Consider the following 21,312-nt stretch of genomic DNA (forward strand, 5'->3'; position numbering starts at 1 on the left):
AGAAGGAAACAAAATGGGTTCCTGCTTCCTCAACTTCTGTGGAAAGCCCAGCTGCCCCTTGGGTTCAGACACTGGTTTATATAGGATAACCAGGAAGCCCCGCCTCTCAGCAGTTATTTTTTAAACTCAGGAAGCCCCGCCTCTCAAAGAAAGCAGCCCTGAAAGCTGTTAAATTCAAACCAAGCTTACCCTGAAGCAGAAGGAAACAAAATGGGTTCCTGCTTCCTCAACTTCTGTGGAAAGCCCAGCTGCCCCTTGGGTTCAGACACTGGTTTATATAGGATAACCAGGAAGCCCCGCCTCTCAGCAGTTATTTTTTAAACTCAGGAAGCCCCGCCTCTCAAAGAAAGCAGCCCTGAAAGCTGTTAAATTCAAACCAAGCTTACCCTGAAGCAGAAGGAAACAAAATGGGTTCCTGCTTCCTCAACTTCTGTGGAAAGCCCAGCTGCCCCTTGGGTTCAGACACTGGTTTATATAGGATAACCAGGAAGCCCCGCCTCTCAGCAGTTATTTTTTAAACTCAGGAAGCCCCGCCTCTCAAAGAAAGCAGCCCTGAAAGCTGTTAAATTCAAACCAAGCTTACCCTGAAGCAGAAGGAAACAAAATGGGTTCCTGCTTCCTCAACTTCTGTGGAAAGCCCAGCTGCCCCTTGGGTTCAGACACTGGTTTATATAGGATAACCAGGAAGCCCCGCCTCTCAGCAGTTATTTTTTAAACTCAGGAAGCCCCGCCTCTCAAAGAAAGCAGCCCTGAAAGCTGTTAAATTCAAACCAAGCTTACCCTGAAGCAGAAGGAAACAAAATGGGTTCCTGCTTCCTCAACTTCTGTGGAAAGCCCAGCTGCCCCTTGGGTTCAGACACTGGTTTATATAGGATAACCAGGAAGCCCCGCCTCTCAGCAGTTATTTTTTAAACTCAGGAAGCCCCGCCTCTCAAAGAAAGCAGCCCTGAAAGCTGTTAAATTCAAACCAAGCTTACCCTGAAGCAGAAGGAAACAAAATGGGTTCCTGCTTCCTCAACTTCTGTGGAAAGCCCAGCTGCCCCTTGGGTTCAGACACTGGTTTATATAGGATAACCAGGAAGCCCCGCCTCTCAGCAGTTATTTTTTAAACTCAGGAAGCCCCGCCTCTCAAAGAAAGCAGCCCTGAAAGCTGTTAAATTCAAACCAAGCTTACCCTGAAGCAGAAGGAAACAAAATGGGTTCCTGCTTCCTCAACTTCTGTGGAAAGCCCAGCTGCCCCTTGGGTTCAGACACTGGTTTATATAGGATAACCAGGAAGCCCCGCCTCTCAGCAGTTATTTTTTAAACTCAGGAAGCCCCGCCTCTCAAAGAAAGCAGCCCTGAAAGCTGTTAAATTCAAACCAAGCTTACCCTGAAGCAGAAGGAAACAAAATGGGTTCCTGCTTCCTCAACTTCTGTGGAAAGCCCAGCTGCCCCTTGGGTTCAGACACTGGTTTATATAGGATAACCAGGAAGCCCCGCCTCTCAGCAGTTATTTTTTAAACTCAGGAAGCCCCGCCTCTCAAAGAAAGCAGCCCTGAAAGCTGTTAAATTCAAACCAAGCTTACCCTGAAGCAGAAGGAAACAAAATGGGTTCCTGCTTCCTCAACTTCTGTGGAAAGCCCAGCTGCCCCTTGGGTTCAGACACTGGTTTATATAGGATAACCAGGAAGCCCCGCCTCTCAGCAGTTATTTTTTAAACTCAGGAAGCCCCGCCTCTCAAAGAAAGCAGCCCTGAAAGCTGTTAAATTCAAACCAAGCTTACCCTGAAGCAGAAGGAAACAAAATGGGTTCCTGCTTCCTCAACTTCTGTGGAAAGCCCAGCTGCCCCTTGGGTTCAGACACTGGTTTATATAGGATAACCAGGAAGCCCCGCCTCTCAGCAGTTATTTTTTAAACTCAGGAAGCCCCGCCTCTCAAAGAAAGCAGCCCTGAAAGCTGTTAAATTCAAACCAAGCTTACCCTGAAGCAGAAGGAAACAAAATGGGTTCCTGCTTCCTCAACTTCTGTGGAAAGCCCAGCTGCCCCTTGGGTTCAGACACTGGTTTATATAGGATAACCAGGAAGCCCCGCCTCTCAGCAGTTATTTTTTAAACTCAGGAAGCCCCGCCTCTCAAAGAAAGCAGCCCTGAAAGCTGTTAAATTCAAACCAAGCTTACCCTGAAGCAGAAGGAAACAAAATGGGTTCCTGCTTCCTCAACTTCTGTGGAAAGCCCAGCTGCCCCTTGGGTTCAGACACTGGTTTATATAGGATAACCAGGAAGCCCCGCCTCTCAGCAGTTATTTTTTAAACTCAGGAAGCCCCGCCTCTCAAAGAAAGCAGCCCTGAAAGCTGTTAAATTCAAACCAAGCTTACCCTGAAGCAGAAGGAAACAAAATGGGTTCCTGCTTCCTCAACTTCTGTGGAAAGCCCAGCTGCCCCTTGGGTTCAGACACTGGTTTATATAGGATAACCAGGAAGCCCCGCCTCTCAGCAGTTATTTTTTAAACTCAGGAAGCCCCGCCTCTCAAAGAAAGCAGCCCTGAAAGCTGTTAAATTCAAACCAAGCTTACCCTGAAGCAGAAGGAAACAAAATGGGTTCCTGCTTCCTCAACTTCTGTGGAAAGCCCAGCTGCCCCTTGGGTTCAGACACTGGTTTATATAGGATAACCAGGAAGCCCCGCCTCTCAGCAGTTATTTTTTAAACTCAGGAAGCCCCGCCTCTCAAAGAAAGCAGCCCTGAAAGCTGTTAAATTCAAACCAAGCTTACCCTGAAGCAGAAGGAAACAAAATGGGTTCCTGCTTCCTCAACTTCTGTGGAAAGCCCAGCTGCCCCTTGGGTTCAGACACTGGTTTATATAGGATAACCAGGAAGCCCCGCCTCTCAGCAGTTATTTTTTAAACTCAGGAAGCCCCGCCTCTCAAAGAAAGCAGCCCTGAAAGCTGTTAAATTCAAACCAAGCTTACCCTGAAGCAGAAGGAAACAAAATGGGTTCCTGCTTCCTCAACTTCTGTGGAAAGCCCAGCTGCCCCTTGGGTTCAGACACTGGTTTATATAGGATAACCAGGAAGCCCCGCCTCTCAGCAGTTATTTTTTAAACTCAGGAAGCCCCGCCTCTCAAAGAAAGCAGCCCTGAAAGCTGTTAAATTCAAACCAAGCTTACCCTGAAGCAGAAGGAAACAAAATGGGTTCCTGCTTCCTCAACTTCTGTGGAAAGCCCAGCTGCCCCTTGGGTTCAGACACTGGTTTATATAGGATAACCAGGAAGCCCCGCCTCTCAGCAGTTATTTTTTAAACTCAGGAAGCCCCGCCTCTCAAAGAAAGCAGCCCTGAAAGCTGTTAAATTCAAACCAAGCTTACCCTGAAGCAGAAGGAAACAAAATGGGTTCCTGCTTCCTCAACTTCTGTGGAAAGCCCAGCTGCCCCTTGGGTTCAGACACTGGTTTATATAGGATAACCAGGAAGCCCCGCCTCTCAGCAGTTATTTTTTAAACTCAGGAAGCCCCGCCTCTCAAAGAAAGCAGCCCTGAAAGCTGTTAAATTCAAACCAAGCTTACCCTGAAGCAGAAGGAAACAAAATGGGTTCCTGCTTCCTCAACTTCTGTGGAAAGCCCAGCTGCCCCTTGGGTTCAGACACTGGTTTATATAGGATAACCAGGAAGCCCCGCCTCTCAGCAGTTATTTTTTAAACTCAGGAAGCCCCGCCTCTCAAAGAAAGCAGCCCTGAAAGCTGTTAAATTCAAACCAAGCTTACCCTGAAGCAGAAGGAAACAAAATGGGTTCCTGCTTCCTCAACTTCTGTGGAAAGCCCAGCTGCCCCTTGGGTTCAGACACTGGTTTATATAGGATAACCAGGAAGCCCCGCCTCTCAGCAGTTATTTTTTAAACTCAGGAAGCCCCGCCTCTCAAAGAAAGCAGCCCTGAAAGCTGTTAAATTCAAACCAAGCTTACCCTGAAGCAGAAGGAAACAAAATGGGTTCCTGCTTCCTCAACTTCTGTGGAAAGCCCAGCTGCCCCTTGGGTTCAGACACTGGTTTATATAGGATAACCAGGAAGCCCCGCCTCTCAGCAGTTATTTTTTAAACTCAGGAAGCCCCGCCTCTCAAAGAAAGCAGCCCTGAAAGCTGTTAAATTCAAACCAAGCTTACCCTGAAGCAGAAGGAAACAAAATGGGTTCCTGCTTCCTCAACTTCTGTGGAAAGCCCAGCTGCCCCTTGGGTTCAGACACTGGTTTATATAGGATAACCAGGAAGCCCCGCCTCTCAGCAGTTATTTTTTAAACTCAGGAAGCCCCGCCTCTCAAAGAAAGCAGCCCTGAAAGCTGTTAAATTCAAACCAAGCTTACCCTGAAGCAGAAGGAAACAAAATGGGTTCCTGCTTCCTCAACTTCTGTGGAAAGCCCAGCTGCCCCTTGGGTTCAGACACTGGTTTATATAGGATAACCAGGAAGCCCCGCCTCTCAGCAGTTATTTTTTAAACTCAGGAAGCCCCGCCTCTCAAAGAAAGCAGCCCTGAAAGCTGTTAAATTCAAACCAAGCTTACCCTGAAGCAGAAGGAAACAAAATGGGTTCCTGCTTCCTCAACTTCTGTGGAAAGCCCAGCTGCCCCTTGGGTTCAGACACTGGTTTATATAGGATAACCAGGAAGCCCCGCCTCTCAGCAGTTATTTTTTAAACTCAGGAAGCCCCGCCTCTCAAAGAAAGCAGCCCTGAAAGCTGTTAAATTCAAACCAAGCTTACCCTGAAGCAGAAGGAAACAAAATGGGTTCCTGCTTCCTCAACTTCTGTGGAAAGCCCAGCTGCCCCTTGGGTTCAGACACTGGTTTATATAGGATAACCAGGAAGCCCCGCCTCTCAGCAGTTATTTTTTAAACTCAGGAAGCCCCGCCTCTCAAAGAAAGCAGCCCTGAAAGCTGTTAAATTCAAACCAAGCTTACCCTGAAGCAGAAGGAAACAAAATGGGTTCCTGCTTCCTCAACTTCTGTGGAAAGCCCAGCTGCCCCTTGGGTTCAGACACTGGTTTATATAGGATAACCAGGAAGCCCCGCCTCTCAGCAGTTATTTTTTAAACTCAGGAAGCCCCGCCTCTCAAAGAAAGCAGCCCTGAAAGCTGTTAAATTCAAACCAAGCTTACCCTGAAGCAGAAGGAAACAAAATGGGTTCCTGCTTCCTCAACTTCTGTGGAAAGCCCAGCTGCCCCTTGGGTTCAGACACTGGTTTATATAGGATAACCAGGAAGCCCCGCCTCTCAGCAGTTATTTTTTAAACTCAGGAAGCCCCGCCTCTCAAAGAAAGCAGCCCTGAAAGCTGTTAAATTCAAACCAAGCTTACCCTGAAGCAGAAGGAAACAAAATGGGTTCCTGCTTCCTCAACTTCTGTGGAAAGCCCAGCTGCCCCTTGGGTTCAGACACTGGTTTATATAGGATAACCAGGAAGCCCCGCCTCTCAGCAGTTATTTTTTAAACTCAGGAAGCCCCGCCTCTCAAAGAAAGCAGCCCTGAAAGCTGTTAAATTCAAACCAAGCTTACCCTGAAGCAGAAGGAAACAAAATGGGTTCCTGCTTCCTCAACTTCTGTGGAAAGCCCAGCTGCCCCTTGGGTTCAGACACTGGTTTATATAGGATAACCAGGAAGCCCCGCCTCTCAGCAGTTATTTTTTAAACTCAGGAAGCCCCGCCTCTCAAAGAAAGCAGCCCTGAAAGCTGTTAAATTCAAACCAAGCTTACCCTGAAGCAGAAGGAAACAAAATGGGTTCCTGCTTCCTCAACTTCTGTGGAAAGCCCAGCTGCCCCTTGGGTTCAGACACTGGTTTATATAGGATAACCAGGAAGCCCCGCCTCTCAGCAGTTATTTTTTAAACTCAGGAAGCCCCGCCTCTCAAAGAAAGCAGCCCTGAAAGCTGTTAAATTCAAACCAAGCTTACCCTGAAGCAGAAGGAAACAAAATGGGTTCCTGCTTCCTCAACTTCTGTGGAAAGCCCAGCTGCCCCTTGGGTTCAGACACTGGTTTATATAGGATAACCAGGAAGCCCCGCCTCTCAGCAGTTATTTTTTAAACTCAGGAAGCCCCGCCTCTCAAAGAAAGCAGCCCTGAAAGCTGTTAAATTCAAACCAAGCTTACCCTGAAGCAGAAGGAAACAAAATGGGTTCCTGCTTCCTCAACTTCTGTGGAAAGCCCAGCTGCCCCTTGGGTTCAGACACTGGTTTATATAGGATAACCAGGAAGCCCCGCCTCTCAGCAGTTATTTTTTAAACTCAGGAAGCCCCGCCTCTCAAAGAAAGCAGCCCTGAAAGCTGTTAAATTCAAACCAAGCTTACCCTGAAGCAGAAGGAAACAAAATGGGTTCCTGCTTCCTCAACTTCTGTGGAAAGCCCAGCTGCCCCTTGGGTTCAGACACTGGTTTATATAGGATAACCAGGAAGCCCCGCCTCTCAGCAGTTATTTTTTAAACTCAGGAAGCCCCGCCTCTCAAAGAAAGCAGCCCTGAAAGCTGTTAAATTCAAACCAAGCTTACCCTGAAGCAGAAGGAAACAAAATGGGTTCCTGCTTCCTCAACTTCTGTGGAAAGCCCAGCTGCCCCTTGGGTTCAGACACTGGTTTATATAGGATAACCAGGAAGCCCCGCCTCTCAGCAGTTATTTTTTAAACTCAGGAAGCCCCGCCTCTCAAAGAAAGCAGCCCTGAAAGCTGTTAAATTCAAACCAAGCTTACCCTGAAGCAGAAGGAAACAAAATGGGTTCCTGCTTCCTCAACTTCTGTGGAAAGCCCAGCTGCCCCTTGGGTTCAGACACTGGTTTATATAGGATAACCAGGAAGCCCCGCCTCTCAGCAGTTATTTTTTAAACTCAGGAAGCCCCGCCTCTCAAAGAAAGCAGCCCTGAAAGCTGTTAAATTCAAACCAAGCTTACCCTGAAGCAGAAGGAAACAAAATGGGTTCCTGCTTCCTCAACTTCTGTGGAAAGCCCAGCTGCCCCTTGGGTTCAGACACTGGTTTATATAGGATAACCAGGAAGCCCCGCCTCTCAGCAGTTATTTTTTAAACTCAGGAAGCCCCGCCTCTCAAAGAAAGCAGCCCTGAAAGCTGTTAAATTCAAACCAAGCTTACCCTGAAGCAGAAGGAAACAAAATGGGTTCCTGCTTCCTCAACTTCTGTGGAAAGCCCAGCTGCCCCTTGGGTTCAGACACTGGTTTATATAGGATAACCAGGAAGCCCCGCCTCTCAGCAGTTATTTTTTAAACTCAGGAAGCCCCGCCTCTCAAAGAAAGCAGCCCTGAAAGCTGTTAAATTCAAACCAAGCTTACCCTGAAGCAGAAGGAAACAAAATGGGTTCCTGCTTCCTCAACTTCTGTGGAAAGCCCAGCTGCCCCTTGGGTTCAGACACTGGTTTATATAGGATAACCAGGAAGCCCCGCCTCTCAGCAGTTATTTTTTAAACTCAGGAAGCCCCGCCTCTCAAAGAAAGCAGCCCTGAAAGCTGTTAAATTCAAACCAAGCTTACCCTGAAGCAGAAGGAAACAAAATGGGTTCCTGCTTCCTCAACTTCTGTGGAAAGCCCAGCTGCCCCTTGGGTTCAGACACTGGTTTATATAGGATAACCAGGAAGCCCCGCCTCTCAGCAGTTATTTTTTAAACTCAGGAAGCCCCGCCTCTCAAAGAAAGCAGCCCTGAAAGCTGTTAAATTCAAACCAAGCTTACCCTGAAGCAGAAGGAAACAAAATGGGTTCCTGCTTCCTCAACTTCTGTGGAAAGCCCAGCTGCCCCTTGGGTTCAGACACTGGTTTATATAGGATAACCAGGAAGCCCCGCCTCTCAGCAGTTATTTTTTAAACTCAGGAAGCCCCGCCTCTCAAAGAAAGCAGCCCTGAAAGCTGTTAAATTCAAACCAAGCTTACCCTGAAGCAGAAGGAAACAAAATGGGTTCCTGCTTCCTCAACTTCTGTGGAAAGCCCAGCTGCCCCTTGGGTTCAGACACTGGTTTATATAGGATAACCAGGAAGCCCCGCCTCTCAGCAGTTATTTTTTAAACTCAGGAAGCCCCGCCTCTCAAAGAAAGCAGCCCTGAAAGCTGTTAAATTCAAACCAAGCTTACCCTGAAGCAGAAGGAAACAAAATGGGTTCCTGCTTCCTCAACTTCTGTGGAAAGCCCAGCTGCCCCTTGGGTTCAGACACTGGTTTATATAGGATAACCAGGAAGCCCCGCCTCTCAGCAGTTATTTTTTAAACTCAGGAAGCCCCGCCTCTCAAAGAAAGCAGCCCTGAAAGCTGTTAAATTCAAACCAAGCTTACCCTGAAGCAGAAGGAAACAAAATGGGTTCCTGCTTCCTCAACTTCTGTGGAAAGCCCAGCTGCCCCTTGGGTTCAGACACTGGTTTATATAGGATAACCAGGAAGCCCCGCCTCTCAGCAGTTATTTTTTAAACTCAGGAAGCCCCGCCTCTCAAAGAAAGCAGCCCTGAAAGCTGTTAAATTCAAACCAAGCTTACCCTGAAGCAGAAGGAAACAAAATGGGTTCCTGCTTCCTCAACTTCTGTGGAAAGCCCAGCTGCCCCTTGGGTTCAGACACTGGTTTATATAGGATAACCAGGAAGCCCCGCCTCTCAGCAGTTATTTTTTAAACTCAGGAAGCCCCGCCTCTCAAAGAAAGCAGCCCTGAAAGCTGTTAAATTCAAACCAAGCTTACCCTGAAGCAGAAGGAAACAAAATGGGTTCCTGCTTCCTCAACTTCTGTGGAAAGCCCAGCTCTCACACCATCCTGCTCTTTCTATCTTCTCTTTTCTTCCTTCCTTCCTCCTTTCCTCTCTTCCTTCCCACCTTCTCTCATTCCTTCCTTCCCTTCCATTATTTCATCATTCCTTCCTTCCCTCTTTCCTCTCCTTCCCTCTCTCCCTTTCTCTTTCCTTCCTTCTCTTTCCTCCCTCCCTCCATTCCATTCTTTCACCCTTCCTTCCTTCTTTCCATTCTTCTCTTCCTCTCTTCCTTCCTTCCTCCTTCCCTTACTTCCATCCTTCTTTTCCACCCTTTTGTCCTTTTTTTCCTTCCCTTCCTCCCTTTCATCCTTTCTACTCTTTTGTTCCTCCATCTCTTCCTCCTCTCCTTAACTCCTATCCTCATTCCTTCCTCCTTCCCTTCCTTCCAGCCTTCTCTTCCACTTTTCCACCCTTCCTTCCTTCCCTTTTTTCTTTCCTTCCCTCTGCTCCCTCCTTTCTTCTCTCCCTCTTTCTTCTTCCATCCTTCCTTTCCTCCTTTTCGTCCTTCCTTCTCTCTAACCTTCCATCCTTCCCTTCCTTCTTTCAATTCCCCTCCTCCTCCCTTTCTTCCTTCCTTCTCTTTTCCTTCCTTCCTTCTCTTCTACCCTTCCTTCCTTCCCTTCCTCCCTTTCTTCTCTTTTCTTCCTCCTTTCCTTAATTCCTACCCTCTTTCCTTCCTCCTTCCCTTCCTTCCACCTTTTCATCCTTCCCTTTTATCTTTCCTTCCCTCTTTCTCCCTCCTTCCCCCTCTTTCTCTTTCCATCCTTCCCTTCCTCCTTTTCATCCTTCCTTCCTTCTCTCTTTCCTTCTTCCTTCCTTCCATCACTGGGAAGCAGGTCCTCTTAGCAGGGAGTGCTAGCATGTGGCCCCCAAGTTAGAAAGTTTGCCCGTGCTTGCTCTAGGAGATATTCATTGAAAAACTAGAAATAAGTGTGCTGCAGGATGTTTGTCCCGCAGAAGCAACATTTTCACAGTTTAATAAACCTTTTACATGTTTTATGGTAAAACCAATTAGGAAATGATATATAGGAAAAAAAATCGTGTTGCATAGTGTTGTCAAATGTCCCCCGAAAATATATGTTGAGCCCTAGTTGGGGAGGGTATAAATAAGAGTGCTACTGATAATCACCAAGCAAAGGACGTATGGAGACAAGCCCACAGATTCTCGTCGTTGGTCAGGGAGGTGAGGGAGCGAGCCGCATTCCCATTCCGCTGGTGGAGGAACGGAGTGAAGGCCGTGTTCATGCGCTGGGCACGCTGCGGGCAGCCATACTGTTCTGCCTCAAAGACCTGTACAGATGAACAACACTAGACACTTTCAGCATCATAATCATCATAATGTATACATTATATATATGTTCATATCAATGTATGTACCTATGTTTGTATGCAATTGCCAAGATTGCCAGAAAATAATTAAGAGGTTGGGGGGAATCAATCCTGGATGATGGGAGTTGTAGTTCTCCCACAATTAAAGAGTACTCTGAACCCAACTGATGATGGATCTGGACCAAACCTGGCCCACTGACCCAACATGACCAACTTTGAATACTAGTGGGTTTTGGGGGGAATCAGTCCACAATGCTGGGAGTTGTAGTTCACCCACATCTTTATACATTTTGTACTAATAATGGGATTATTCATAAAATCCAAAACAAAACAATGATTACTTCTAATAGTTATCATTACAAAAGACCTAACCTGAGCATCGGTGTGTACCTAAGCTAGCAAAATAATAACACTATCTAACAAGATTTGAAAAAAAAATTCTGTTCCTGGTTTGAAAGTGTTATTTCCTGTTTAATTGTGCGGTCCTTACTTCAAAAACCGTTGTTCTATTCCAGAAACCTTGTTTTTGTGGCTGCCACAAACTCTGTTTAATTGGTTGAGACTTGATGAGATAGTCATTGGAAAACTAGAGCAAAATGTGCTACAGGATGCCCCACAAAGACAAAGTTTTTGCAGTTTAGTAAAGCTTGATAATAAGGAGACGCTAATGATGCTGTATTGTCAAAGGCTTTCATGGCCGGAATCACTGGGTTGTTGTAGGTTTTTTCGGGCTATATGGCCATGGTCTAGAGGCATTTCTCCTGACGTTTCGCCTGCATCTATGGCAAGCATCCTCAGAGGTAGTGAGGTCTGTTGGAACTAGGAAAAAGGGTTTATATATCTGCGGAATGACCAAGGTGGGGCAAAGGACTCTTGTCTGCTGGAGCTAGGTGCAAATGTTTCAACTGACCACCTTGATTAGCATATAATGGCCTGACAGTGCTTGGAGCAATCTTTTGTTGAGAGGTGATTAGATGCCCTTGTTTGTTTCCTCTCTGTTGTTGTGCTGTTTTAATTTTAGAGTTTTTTAATACTGGTAACCAGATTTTGTTCATTTTCATGGTTTCCTCCCAATAGAGAGGAAACAAACAAGGACATCTAATCACCTCTCAACAAAAGATTGCTCCAGGCACTGCCAGGCAATCAAATGCTAATCAAGGTGGTCAGTTGAAACATTCACACCTAGCTCCAGCAGAGAAGAGCTCCTTGCCCTACCCCAGCCATTCCACAGATATATAAACCCATTGTCCTAATTCCAACAGACCTCACTACTTCTGAGGATGCTTGCCATAGATGCAGGCGAAACGTCAGGAGAGAATGCCTCTAGAACATGGCCATATAGCCTGAAAAAACCCTACAACAACCCAGCTAATGATGCTGTTTTTTATTGTCTTGTTGTGTTTTATACTGTTTTAATGTTTTAATCTGTATTATGATATTATGTATACTGTTTTGTTGGAAACCGCCTTGAGTCGCCGATAGGCTGAGAAAGGTGGTATACAAATACAGTAAATAAATAAATAAATAAAATTTCCCTATTTTTATGATAGAACCAATTAGGAAATGGCATTTACAACCCAGGAACAAAAACCGAGTTACATAGTGTAATGGCTGCCTTCTCTTCTCAGTGGGGTACAACCCAAACTAAACATATCAACATCAAATACATACAACAATTTCCACTGCTTGAAGATACACACACCAAAAGACCCTGTACCTTCAGCGCTTTGCCCTGCAGCTCGTCGATGATGCCCCGGATCTTGCCCAGCAGGAAGGGCCAGGAGTTGATGAGGTAGATGCGGTCCATCATGATGGTGATGATGCTGTACCAGCGCTGGAAGCCCCGGGCCAAGCTGTCCTTGATGAAGAAAGTGTGGCTGAACACAAAGCCGTGCTGTTCGTCGCCAAAGAAGATGGGGCCTTCCCGTCCTGGGCAAACCTTGTAGGAGGGGAGAAAGAGAGGGTGGGACTAGGGCTCCATCTCAACACTATATTCCTATGGATGCTGACAACAATCAGATTGGCCTTTTTCGCTGCCGTAACACAATCTTGGCTCACATTCGGCTTGTGGTCTACTAAGACTCCTAGGTCCCTTGAGCATATATTGTTGTCAACCCACATCCTGTATGGCTTCCCTCAATCTTGACACTGTCACCCTCTTGATGAAGGCTAGGATCACATTTTATTTAATACCAACATAATAATCCCAGAGGAACCCCACATATCAAAACAACATAAGAACCTAAGACCAATCATACCAGGCCTTCTCATACTGAGGCCTACCTCACACTTTGAGGCCTGTCTCCCACTGAGACCTCTCTTATGCCTACCTCGCACAGAGACTTCTCTCACAGACTAAGGCCCATCTCACACTGTGAGGCCTTCTCGCAGACTGAGACCTTTCTCCCACTGAGGTTTACCTCAGACTGATACCTACTAAGCTACAGGCACACCTGCTTATATAAAACCACAGTTTTTGCTGAGTCATGGCATCCATTTAAACCTTTCAGGGCTTGATTCACATTTTATTTATTTTTTATATATATTTCTGATATTTATTTATTTATTTATTATTTGCTTTATTTCTATACTGCATTTTTCAGCCCAAACAGGCGACTCAATGCGGTTTACATGGTACAGGTTATCACAACAATGTCAGTGCAATTAAAACGCATCATATACAACAACAAAATCAACAACAATTAACAAATCGAAACATAGCGCCTCAATGAAATCAGATCCGTTCTCATAATCCTTGTGCCATTCCTATGTTCAATTTTACCGTCTTCCTATGTTCAGTTGCACTGTTTAGCCAAACGCTTGTTCATAAAGCCAAGTCTTGACCTTTCTCCGAAACGCCAGCAACGAAGGTGCCTGTCTGATGTCTACTGGTAAGGCATTCTATAGCCGAGGGGCCACCACTAAGAAGGCCCTGTCTCTCGTCCCCGCCAGACGCGCCTGTGACGCAGGCGGGACCGAGAGCAGGGCCTCCCCAGACGATCTTAATATCCTAGATAGATAGATCCCTTTCACATTAATATCCTAGATAGATAGATAGATAGATAGATAGGTAGATCCCTTTCACATTGAACTGTTTTCAAGCCCAGAACTGGATCCAGTGTTATTTAAGGGGAGAACCAAAGTATTGGGTACATTTCTAAGTTTTTGTTAATTTTGGAACCTGTTAAGGTCCTTTTGCATTCTGATCTTGTTCTCTGGAGTATTCGCACCTCTAACTGGAAAATAAGCCCTGACTGGAAAATAAGCCCAAGCAGGATGCTCGTAATATAAGTCCTAGGCCAAAAATAAGCCCTGATTAAGATCATCAATCAGATAGACGCATTTACTAGTAGTATATCCAGTCCATCCATTCCAACAGACCTCACTACCTCTGAGGATGCTTGCCATAGATGCAGGCGAAACGTCAGGAGAGAATGCCTCTAGACCATGGCCATATAGCCCGAAAAAACCTACAACAACCCAGTATATCCATTGCAACACATGACAGACATAATGAATGATTAAAAAAATATTAATATACAATTAAATATAAAATAATATTACTGACATAATATTATGACGATGTTCCAGAATAAGATGACATGACTGTATTGGAATAAATGCAGATTTTTTTTATATGAATGTATGTAGATTGTTGTACCAGAACCCATAAGGAAACATTGGCTCACCTCACAGCTGAGGCTGCGGACGCAGGCCTGGCGCACGATGCTAAAGAGCTGAGGGTGGTTGGGGTGCTGGTGGCTGACATACTTGATGGAGGTCTCCTTGTCGTGGCTGACGTATCCCGGGTGTCCCGCCGGTAGAGAACGACACCCCTAATCGAGGAAACAGCACCAAGTCAGTATAGTCAATTCCCTCTAGAAAGGACAAGTCTCATCATCGTCTCTCCTTGCCCCAAACCCTACCAGTAGTTTAGAGTTGGTCATGTTGGGTCTGTGGGCTATATTTGGTCCAGAACCATCATCCGCAGGGTTCTAAGTGTTCTTTGCATTTGGGTGAACTATAATACTCATTGTTTTGTATCATTGCCTGCCCCCCAAACCCTGCCAGTCCTTTAAGGCTGGGCATGGGGGCCAAGTCTGGTCCAGATCTGTTGTTGGCAGGAATCACAGAGCTCTCCAGATGTAAGAGCCATTTCCGCAAAACACATATAATAAGAAGAATAATAAATCTTCATTTGTACCCCCCACTTTTTGCAATAGTTTTCCAAAGGATGTCTCAACCAATTCAACCTGGAGTACAGCAACATCAATAAATTAAACCCAATGTTTAATCACACTCTTGGCTCATGTTCAGCTTGTGATCTACTAAGTATAGATGGTGTCGTTCTCTATCCGAACGCATCTCTTCCTACGAACCCTCCAGGAAGTTAAGATCATCTGAGGAGGCCCTGCTCTCGATCCCGTCTGCTTCGCAAGCACGCTTGGCGGGGACGAGAGACAGGGCCTTCTCTGTGGTGGCCCCTCGGCTGTGGAACTCCCTGCCTAGGGATATTAGATCAGCCCCCTCCCTCCTGACCTTTCGTAAGAGAGTGAAAACCTGGCTCTTCGAGCAGGCATTCGGAACCCCGGAATAGTCAAGCTTGAGATGGAGAATGACCCAGGAACGGCCAAGACGATGAAACGGATGAGGATTGGAATGAGAGGATATAGCTCTTTTTAAATTGTTATTGCACTGTCTTTTTTGTCTAAATGCACTTAATTGTTTTTGCTTTTGTATTGTATTGATGGCATTGAATTGTGCCGATATGTAGACCGCCCTGAGTCGCCTGCGGGCTGATATGGGCGGGATATAAGTGATGCAAATAAATAAACAAATAAATAAATAAATAAACTACTTTCAAAGTAAGGACCGCACAATTAAACAGGAAATAACACTTTCAAACCAGGAACAGACAACTGTTCAAATTTTGTTACATAGTGTAATAGACTACCTTAGGTACCCAGAGATGCATGAGTTAGATATTTTGGATGTGGGTGAACTACAACTTCCATCATCCTGAGACAATCTCCCTCAAAGTTCTCCAGTATTTGAAGTTTGTATGGATGGGTATATGGGCCAAATTTGGTTCAGATCTATCGTCGATGGAACTGACACAGTTCTTTGGAGATGTGTGGACTACAACTCCCATCATCCTTGGTCAATCCTCCTCAAACTCTGCCATTATTTTAAGTGGTCCATGATGGGTATGAGTACCAAGTTTGGTGGAGATGCATCATTGGGATTGACAGGTGTGGGTAAACTACAACTTCCATCAGCCTGATACAATCTCCCTCAAAGTTCTCCAGTATTTGAAGTTTGTATTGATGGGTATATGGGCCAAATTTGGTTCAGATCTATCGTCGATGGAATTGACACAGTTCTTTGGACGTGGGTGGACTACAACTCCTATCATCCTTGGTCAAACTCTGCCATTATTTAAAGTTGTCCATGATGGGTATGAGTACCAAATTTTGGTGGAGATGAATCATTGGGATTGACAGGTGTGGGTAAACTACAACTTCCATCAGTACCTGTCAGCCCTGTCAAACCCACTAGTATTAAAGTTGGTCGTGACATAGAAGTCACATGGCAGAAGGAGGTAAAAGAATGCTCCCGACACGGATTCATGGATTCAAAGGGCAGGGAAATGGATGCCAAAAGGGAACTATGGGAAGAACCCCACTTGCCTCGCACATGTCGGACTTCTTGGGCCCGGGGCTGCTGGAGTCGGCACTGGCCCCCTCCGCAGGGCTGTGGGAGCGGATCCTGCTGCTCATCTGGATGCCGCCTTCCTCCTCCTCCGCTTGTTCGCTTTGCCCAGGGCTGTCCCCGTTGCCGGCGCCTTGAGGGAGAGGGGCATGCAGGACTTCCGTGCAAAAGAGCGTGCGAGGGCCATGGAGCTCACAGAAGTGGCAAAGGACCACGATGGCATTCATCTTGCAGCTCCCTGAGGGGGAAAAAAGTCAAAAAGAGAGAATATTTTAATGTTTGCTTGCCAATGCAATGCAATTGATTTTGTTTTGGACTTCAACTCCCACAATTCCTAACAGCCGGTAGGAATTGTAGGAGTTGAAGTCCAAAACACATGGAGGGCCGGAAGTTTGCCCATGCTTGCTCTGCACAACAGAAGGGATACACTTTTAACTACTATGGCTCAGTGCAATAGAATCTCGGGAGGCTTAGTTTGCTGAGGTCCCAACCCTCTTTGGCATAACTCCCAAACTATAACTCCCAAAAGTCCCATAGCACTGAGCCATGGCGGTTAAAAGTGCTGTCAAACTGCATTAAATCTGAAGTGCAAGCACATTGTATTTTTCCATGATACATCTATATAAATAAAAATGTAATGTATGTTTGTGGGATTAACATAACTCAAAAACCACTGGATGAATTGACACCAGATTTGGACACAAGACACCTATCAGGCAAACCAGAGACCGTCACTCATAAAAAAACTGAAAAACACAGCAGAAGAGAGTTATAAAGCCAAAACATAAAAAATACATTACAACGCATGCGCAAAATCACATATATATACGCAAACACACATATATGCAAATATATACACACACAAAGCACATATACACACTGAGACACAGAAACATGTGGCAGGGCACAGCTAGTATAATAATATGTATAATAGATTTATTTATTTATCGTGTCAGGAGCAACCAGACATTTGTATTACATTTTTAACAAAACAAACAAACAGAAAAAACACAAAGTTTGCAAGCTTGGTAGTTGATTAATTAATGTATAATAGATATTATTGTTTTGCTTTGTTTTTGAGTTATTTACTGTTGTATTGTTGTCGTTGTGTTTTATTGTTGCATTTGGGCTAGGCCTCTTGTAAGCCGCACCGAGTCCTGCGGGAGACGGTAGCGGGGTATAAATAAAGGTTTATTATTATTATTATTATTATTATTAAGGTAGAGGTTTCCCCTTAAGATTAAGTTCAGTCGTATCTGACTCTGCGGGTTGGTGCTCATCTCCATTTCTAAGCTGAAGAGCCAGCGTTGTCCGTAGACACCTCCAAGGTCATGTGGCCGGCATGACTGAATATGCGCCGTTACTGTAATAAGGTTTCCCCTTCACATTAAGTTTAGTCAAGTCCAACTCTGGAGAGTAGTGCTCATCTCAATTTCTAAGCCAAAGAGCCAGTGTTGTCCGTAAACACCTCCAAGGTCATGTGGCTGGCATGAATGCATGGAGCACCATTACCTTTCCGCCAGAGCAGTACCTATTGATCTACTCACATTTGCATGTTTTCGAACTGCTAGGTTGGCAGAAGCTGGGGCTAACGGCGAAAGCTCACGCAACCTTTTGGTCAGCAAGTTTAGCAGCTCAGCGGTTTAACCCACTGTGCCACTGGGGCCTCCATATAATAAATTATTATTATTTGAAACAGAACAAGATGAGTCCACAGCAAACAAGATCACTCTGCTGGCTGTTGTATTGGATCACACGTCAGACATTTCCCAAGTTTCTAGGACTGTGTGATGTATCGGCAAATAATGCGTGCAGATCCCAGTAAGGTGGCTTTCTTCAGCTGGCAGATTGTAATACATTATTATTAGGCACTATTATTATTATTATTATTATTATTAGGCACTAATTATTACAAGGACATCTAATCACCTCTGAACAAAAGTTTGCTCTAGGCACTGTCAGGCCATTATATGCTAATCAAAGTGGTCAGTTGAAACATTCACACCTAGCTCCAGCATACAAGAGTCCTTTGTCCCACCCTGGTCATTCCACAGATATATAAACCCTTTTCCCTAGTTCCAACAGACCTCACTACCTCTGAGGATGCTTGCCATAGATGCAGGCGAAACGTCAGGAGAGAATGCCTCTAGACCATGGCCATATAGCCCGAAAAAGCTACAACAACCCATTATTATTATTATTATATTACAGTAATATGTACAATAATAATAAGAATACGTGAATTTTATGCTGCTAACAGAATTTATTAGGTACATGCAATAGTACCCAAAGAATCCCAAATGCTTCTGGTTCCAAGCCTTTTTTATTGGAACCATTATTATTTTTATTGTAACCATTATTAATATTATCATTTTATTTAATTAATATTAATATTATTATTATGGCATTATTATTATTATTATTATTATTATTATTATTATTATTATTATTTGAAATGCAACAAGGTGAGTCCACAGCAGACAAGATCACTCTGCTGGCTGTATTATTGTTGTTGTTGTTGTTGTTGTTGTTGTTGTTGTTATTAGATACATAACAAGATTATTATACAGCAAACAAGATCGCTATGCTGGCTGTTGTATTATTATTATTATTATTATTATTATTGGATACATAACAAGATTATTATACAGCAAACAAGATCGCTATGCTGGCTGTTGTGTTATTATTATTATTATTGTTATTATTATTATTATTAGATACATAACAAGATTATTATACAGCAAACAATATCACTATGCTGGCTTTTGTACTTGATCACACGTCGGACACTTCCCAAGTGTCTAGGACTGTGTGATGTGCCGGCGTAAAATGCGTGCAGATCCGAGTAGGGTGGCCTTTTGCAGCTGACAAGATGGTAATTTTGGCAGCGGCAATTGTTTTTAAGTGCAGGCCAAGGTCTTTAGGCACTGCACCCAGTGTGCCGACCACCACTGGGATCACCTTTCCTGGCTTGTTGTTAATAATAATAATAATAATAATAATAATAATAATTTATTGCTAACTTCCAAGGTTTAATGAAGGCATCAATGCACCCCAGAAAAGCATCTCAATAAATAGCATAAATAGTATAAATAGACTTCCCAACAGATTGGAAGTTTGACTAACACACCTGCCACACCCACCATCCCACTATATGCCAAATTTCCCCAAAATATACTCCCTTTTGTGCCCAATCCAGATGCCCAAGTTGCTAGTCCTCAATGAGGGCCCTTTTGCTTTAGTTGCAGGACTAGGCACTTCCCTGCTTTACCTGCCTTCTCCTTCTCCTTCCCTTCCGCGCATGCGCAGACTTCCAGGCTTCGGATCCTGCCCAACAGCGCCTGATACTGACTGCACTGGAAGAAACCATTTGCATTTCTAAAAAGGGGGGGTCAAAGTAGGAGAGTGGGCCTTCAAAGGGTCGGTTGTGGCATATTACAAGGCAGGTGTGTATTCTCACATTAATAAAAATGGGAGAAAAGATAAGACTATACATTTGGCTCGACAACAACCCAAAAGGATCGCTTTCGAGTATTTTTCTTTCCCTCCCCTATTGCAATAGAGGAATGGTACAACCCGCCAAGCCTTATGACAGTCATGTGATGGAAACAAAACAGACTCCCATGTTGGGTTGGGCTGAGATTTAAAGGGCCAGACGACTATATTTCAGCTTTGAATAGGAAAGGGGGGGAAGCACCCATAGCTTCTATTTTCTCCATCATAATGGCTTTTTGTATAGTTTAAGGCTGAAATAGCTTGAAAATTAGCATAATTTGAAATAAATGTGTCAGTTTGAAAGGATGGGAGGGGTTGAGGCTGGAAAAGTGGGATCCAAGGACTACAATCATAGAATCATAGAATCAAAGAGTTGGAAGAGACCTCATGGGCCATCCAGTCCAACCCCATTCTGCCAAGAAGCAGGAATATTGCATTCAAATCACCCCTGACAGATGGCCATCCAGCCTCTGTTTAAAAGCTTCCAAAGAAGGAGCCTCCACCACACTCCGGGGCAGAGAGTTCCACTGCTGAACGGCTCTCACAGTCAGGAAGTTCTTCCTCATATTCAGATGGAATCTCCTCTCTTGTAGTTTGAAGCCATTGTTCCGCGTCCTAGTCTTCAAGGAAGCAGAAAACAAGCAGAAAACAATCAGCCCAAGGAATGCAGAGAAGATGGTTTTGAAAGGTAGGTAATTACAGGAGCTGTTTTTATAGACTTGTCAGCAGCTTATGACTCTCTACATCATCACCTTCTTCCCAAATGCCTGGGATCATCCCAAATACCTGGGAGTCACCCTGAACTGTGCTCTGGCCTACAAGAAGCACTGCCTGAATATCAAGCTAGAAACAATATCATACGAAAGCTGACTGGCACAACCTGGGGATCACAACCAGACACAGTGAAGACATCTGCCCTTGCACTATGCTACTGCTGCTGAGTATGCATGCCCAGTGTGGAACACATCTCACCACGCTAAAACAGTGGATGTGGCTCTTAATGAGACATGCCGCATTATCATGGGTGTCTGTGCCCTGCACCACTGGAGAAATTACACTGTTTAGCCGGTATTGCACCACCTGACATCTGCCGGGAAGTAGCAGCCAACAGTGAAAGGACTAAGGCAGTGACATCTCCAGCTCCTCCCCTGTTTGGGTATCAGCTAGCACGTCAACGATTTAAATCAAGACATAGTTTTCTAAGATCTACAGAGACACTCGCTGGAACACCTCAGCAAGCGAGAGTCCAAAAGTGGCAGGCTCAAACCCCGAACCTCAACAAATGGCTGATACCAAATGAGAGACTCCCCCCTGGGCACACAGAAAACTGGGCGACTTGGAAGGCGCTGAACAGACTGCGCTCTGGCACCACGAGATGCAGAGCCAATCCCTCAAGAAATGGAGCTACAAAGTGGAATCCACGACATGCGAGTGTGGAGAAGAGCAAACCACAGATCACCTGCTGCAATGCAACCTGAGCCCTGCCACATGCACAATGGATTGACCTCCTTGCGGCAACACCAGAGGCACTCCAAGTTTCCAGATACTGGTCAAAGGACATTTAATCAACTACCAAGCTTGCAAACATTTGTGTTTTGTTTGTCTGTTTGTTTTGTTCTGTTAGAAATGTAATACAATGGTCTGGTTGCCCCTGACACGATAAATAAAACAAAATCACCTTCTGAGAAAAATTTATAATATCACAAAGGACTACCACCTCACCCACTTCATAGGAAATCTGCTACAAAACAGGAGCTTTTTTGTTGAGTTCCAGGGCCAGAGAAGCAGATGGAGAAAACAGAAGACCTCACAACCTCTGAGGATTCCTGCCATAGATGCAGGCGAAACGTCTGGAGAATGCTTCTAGAACATGGTCATAGCCCGAGAAACCTACTACAACCCAGTGATTCCGGCCATGAAAGCCTTTGACAATACAACAGAAGAACGGCCTGCCTCGAGGGAGCGTACTGGTTCCATCAATGTGTAACATTTACACAAATGACCAGCCACTGCCAAAAGGGACAGAGTTTAATCTATACTGACGGTCAT

The 21,312-nt window shown here is 45.0% G+C and overlaps 1 protein-coding gene across 1 annotated transcript in view; it reads right to left on the reverse strand.

The window, feature by feature from the left end:
- Positions 1-19,087, reverse strand: part of LOC132782127 (folliculin) — a 31,649-nt gene extending 12,562 nt beyond the window's left edge. The window contains exons 1-5 of the mRNA XM_067473679.1: positions 19,040-19,087; positions 15,747-16,006; positions 13,746-13,892; positions 11,774-11,995; positions 9,857-10,017 (exon numbers count right to left, since the gene is read on the reverse strand). Of these exons, the coding sequence (XP_067329780.1) occupies positions 9,857-10,017; positions 11,774-11,995; positions 13,746-13,892; positions 15,747-15,995 (779 nt within the window). The 5' untranslated portion in view covers positions 15,996-16,006; positions 19,040-19,087. The remainder of the gene's footprint in view (positions 1-9,856; positions 10,018-11,773; positions 11,996-13,745; positions 13,893-15,746; positions 16,007-19,039) is intronic.
- Between the last annotated feature and the right edge of the window lie 2,225 nt (positions 19,088-21,312).

Source organism: Anolis sagrei, chromosome X (genome assembly GCF_037176765.1).
Source record: "Anolis sagrei isolate rAnoSag1 chromosome X, rAnoSag1.mat, whole genome shotgun sequence".
In the NCBI taxonomy this organism is placed as follows: Eukaryota; Metazoa; Chordata; class Lepidosauria; order Squamata; family Dactyloidae; genus Anolis; species Anolis sagrei.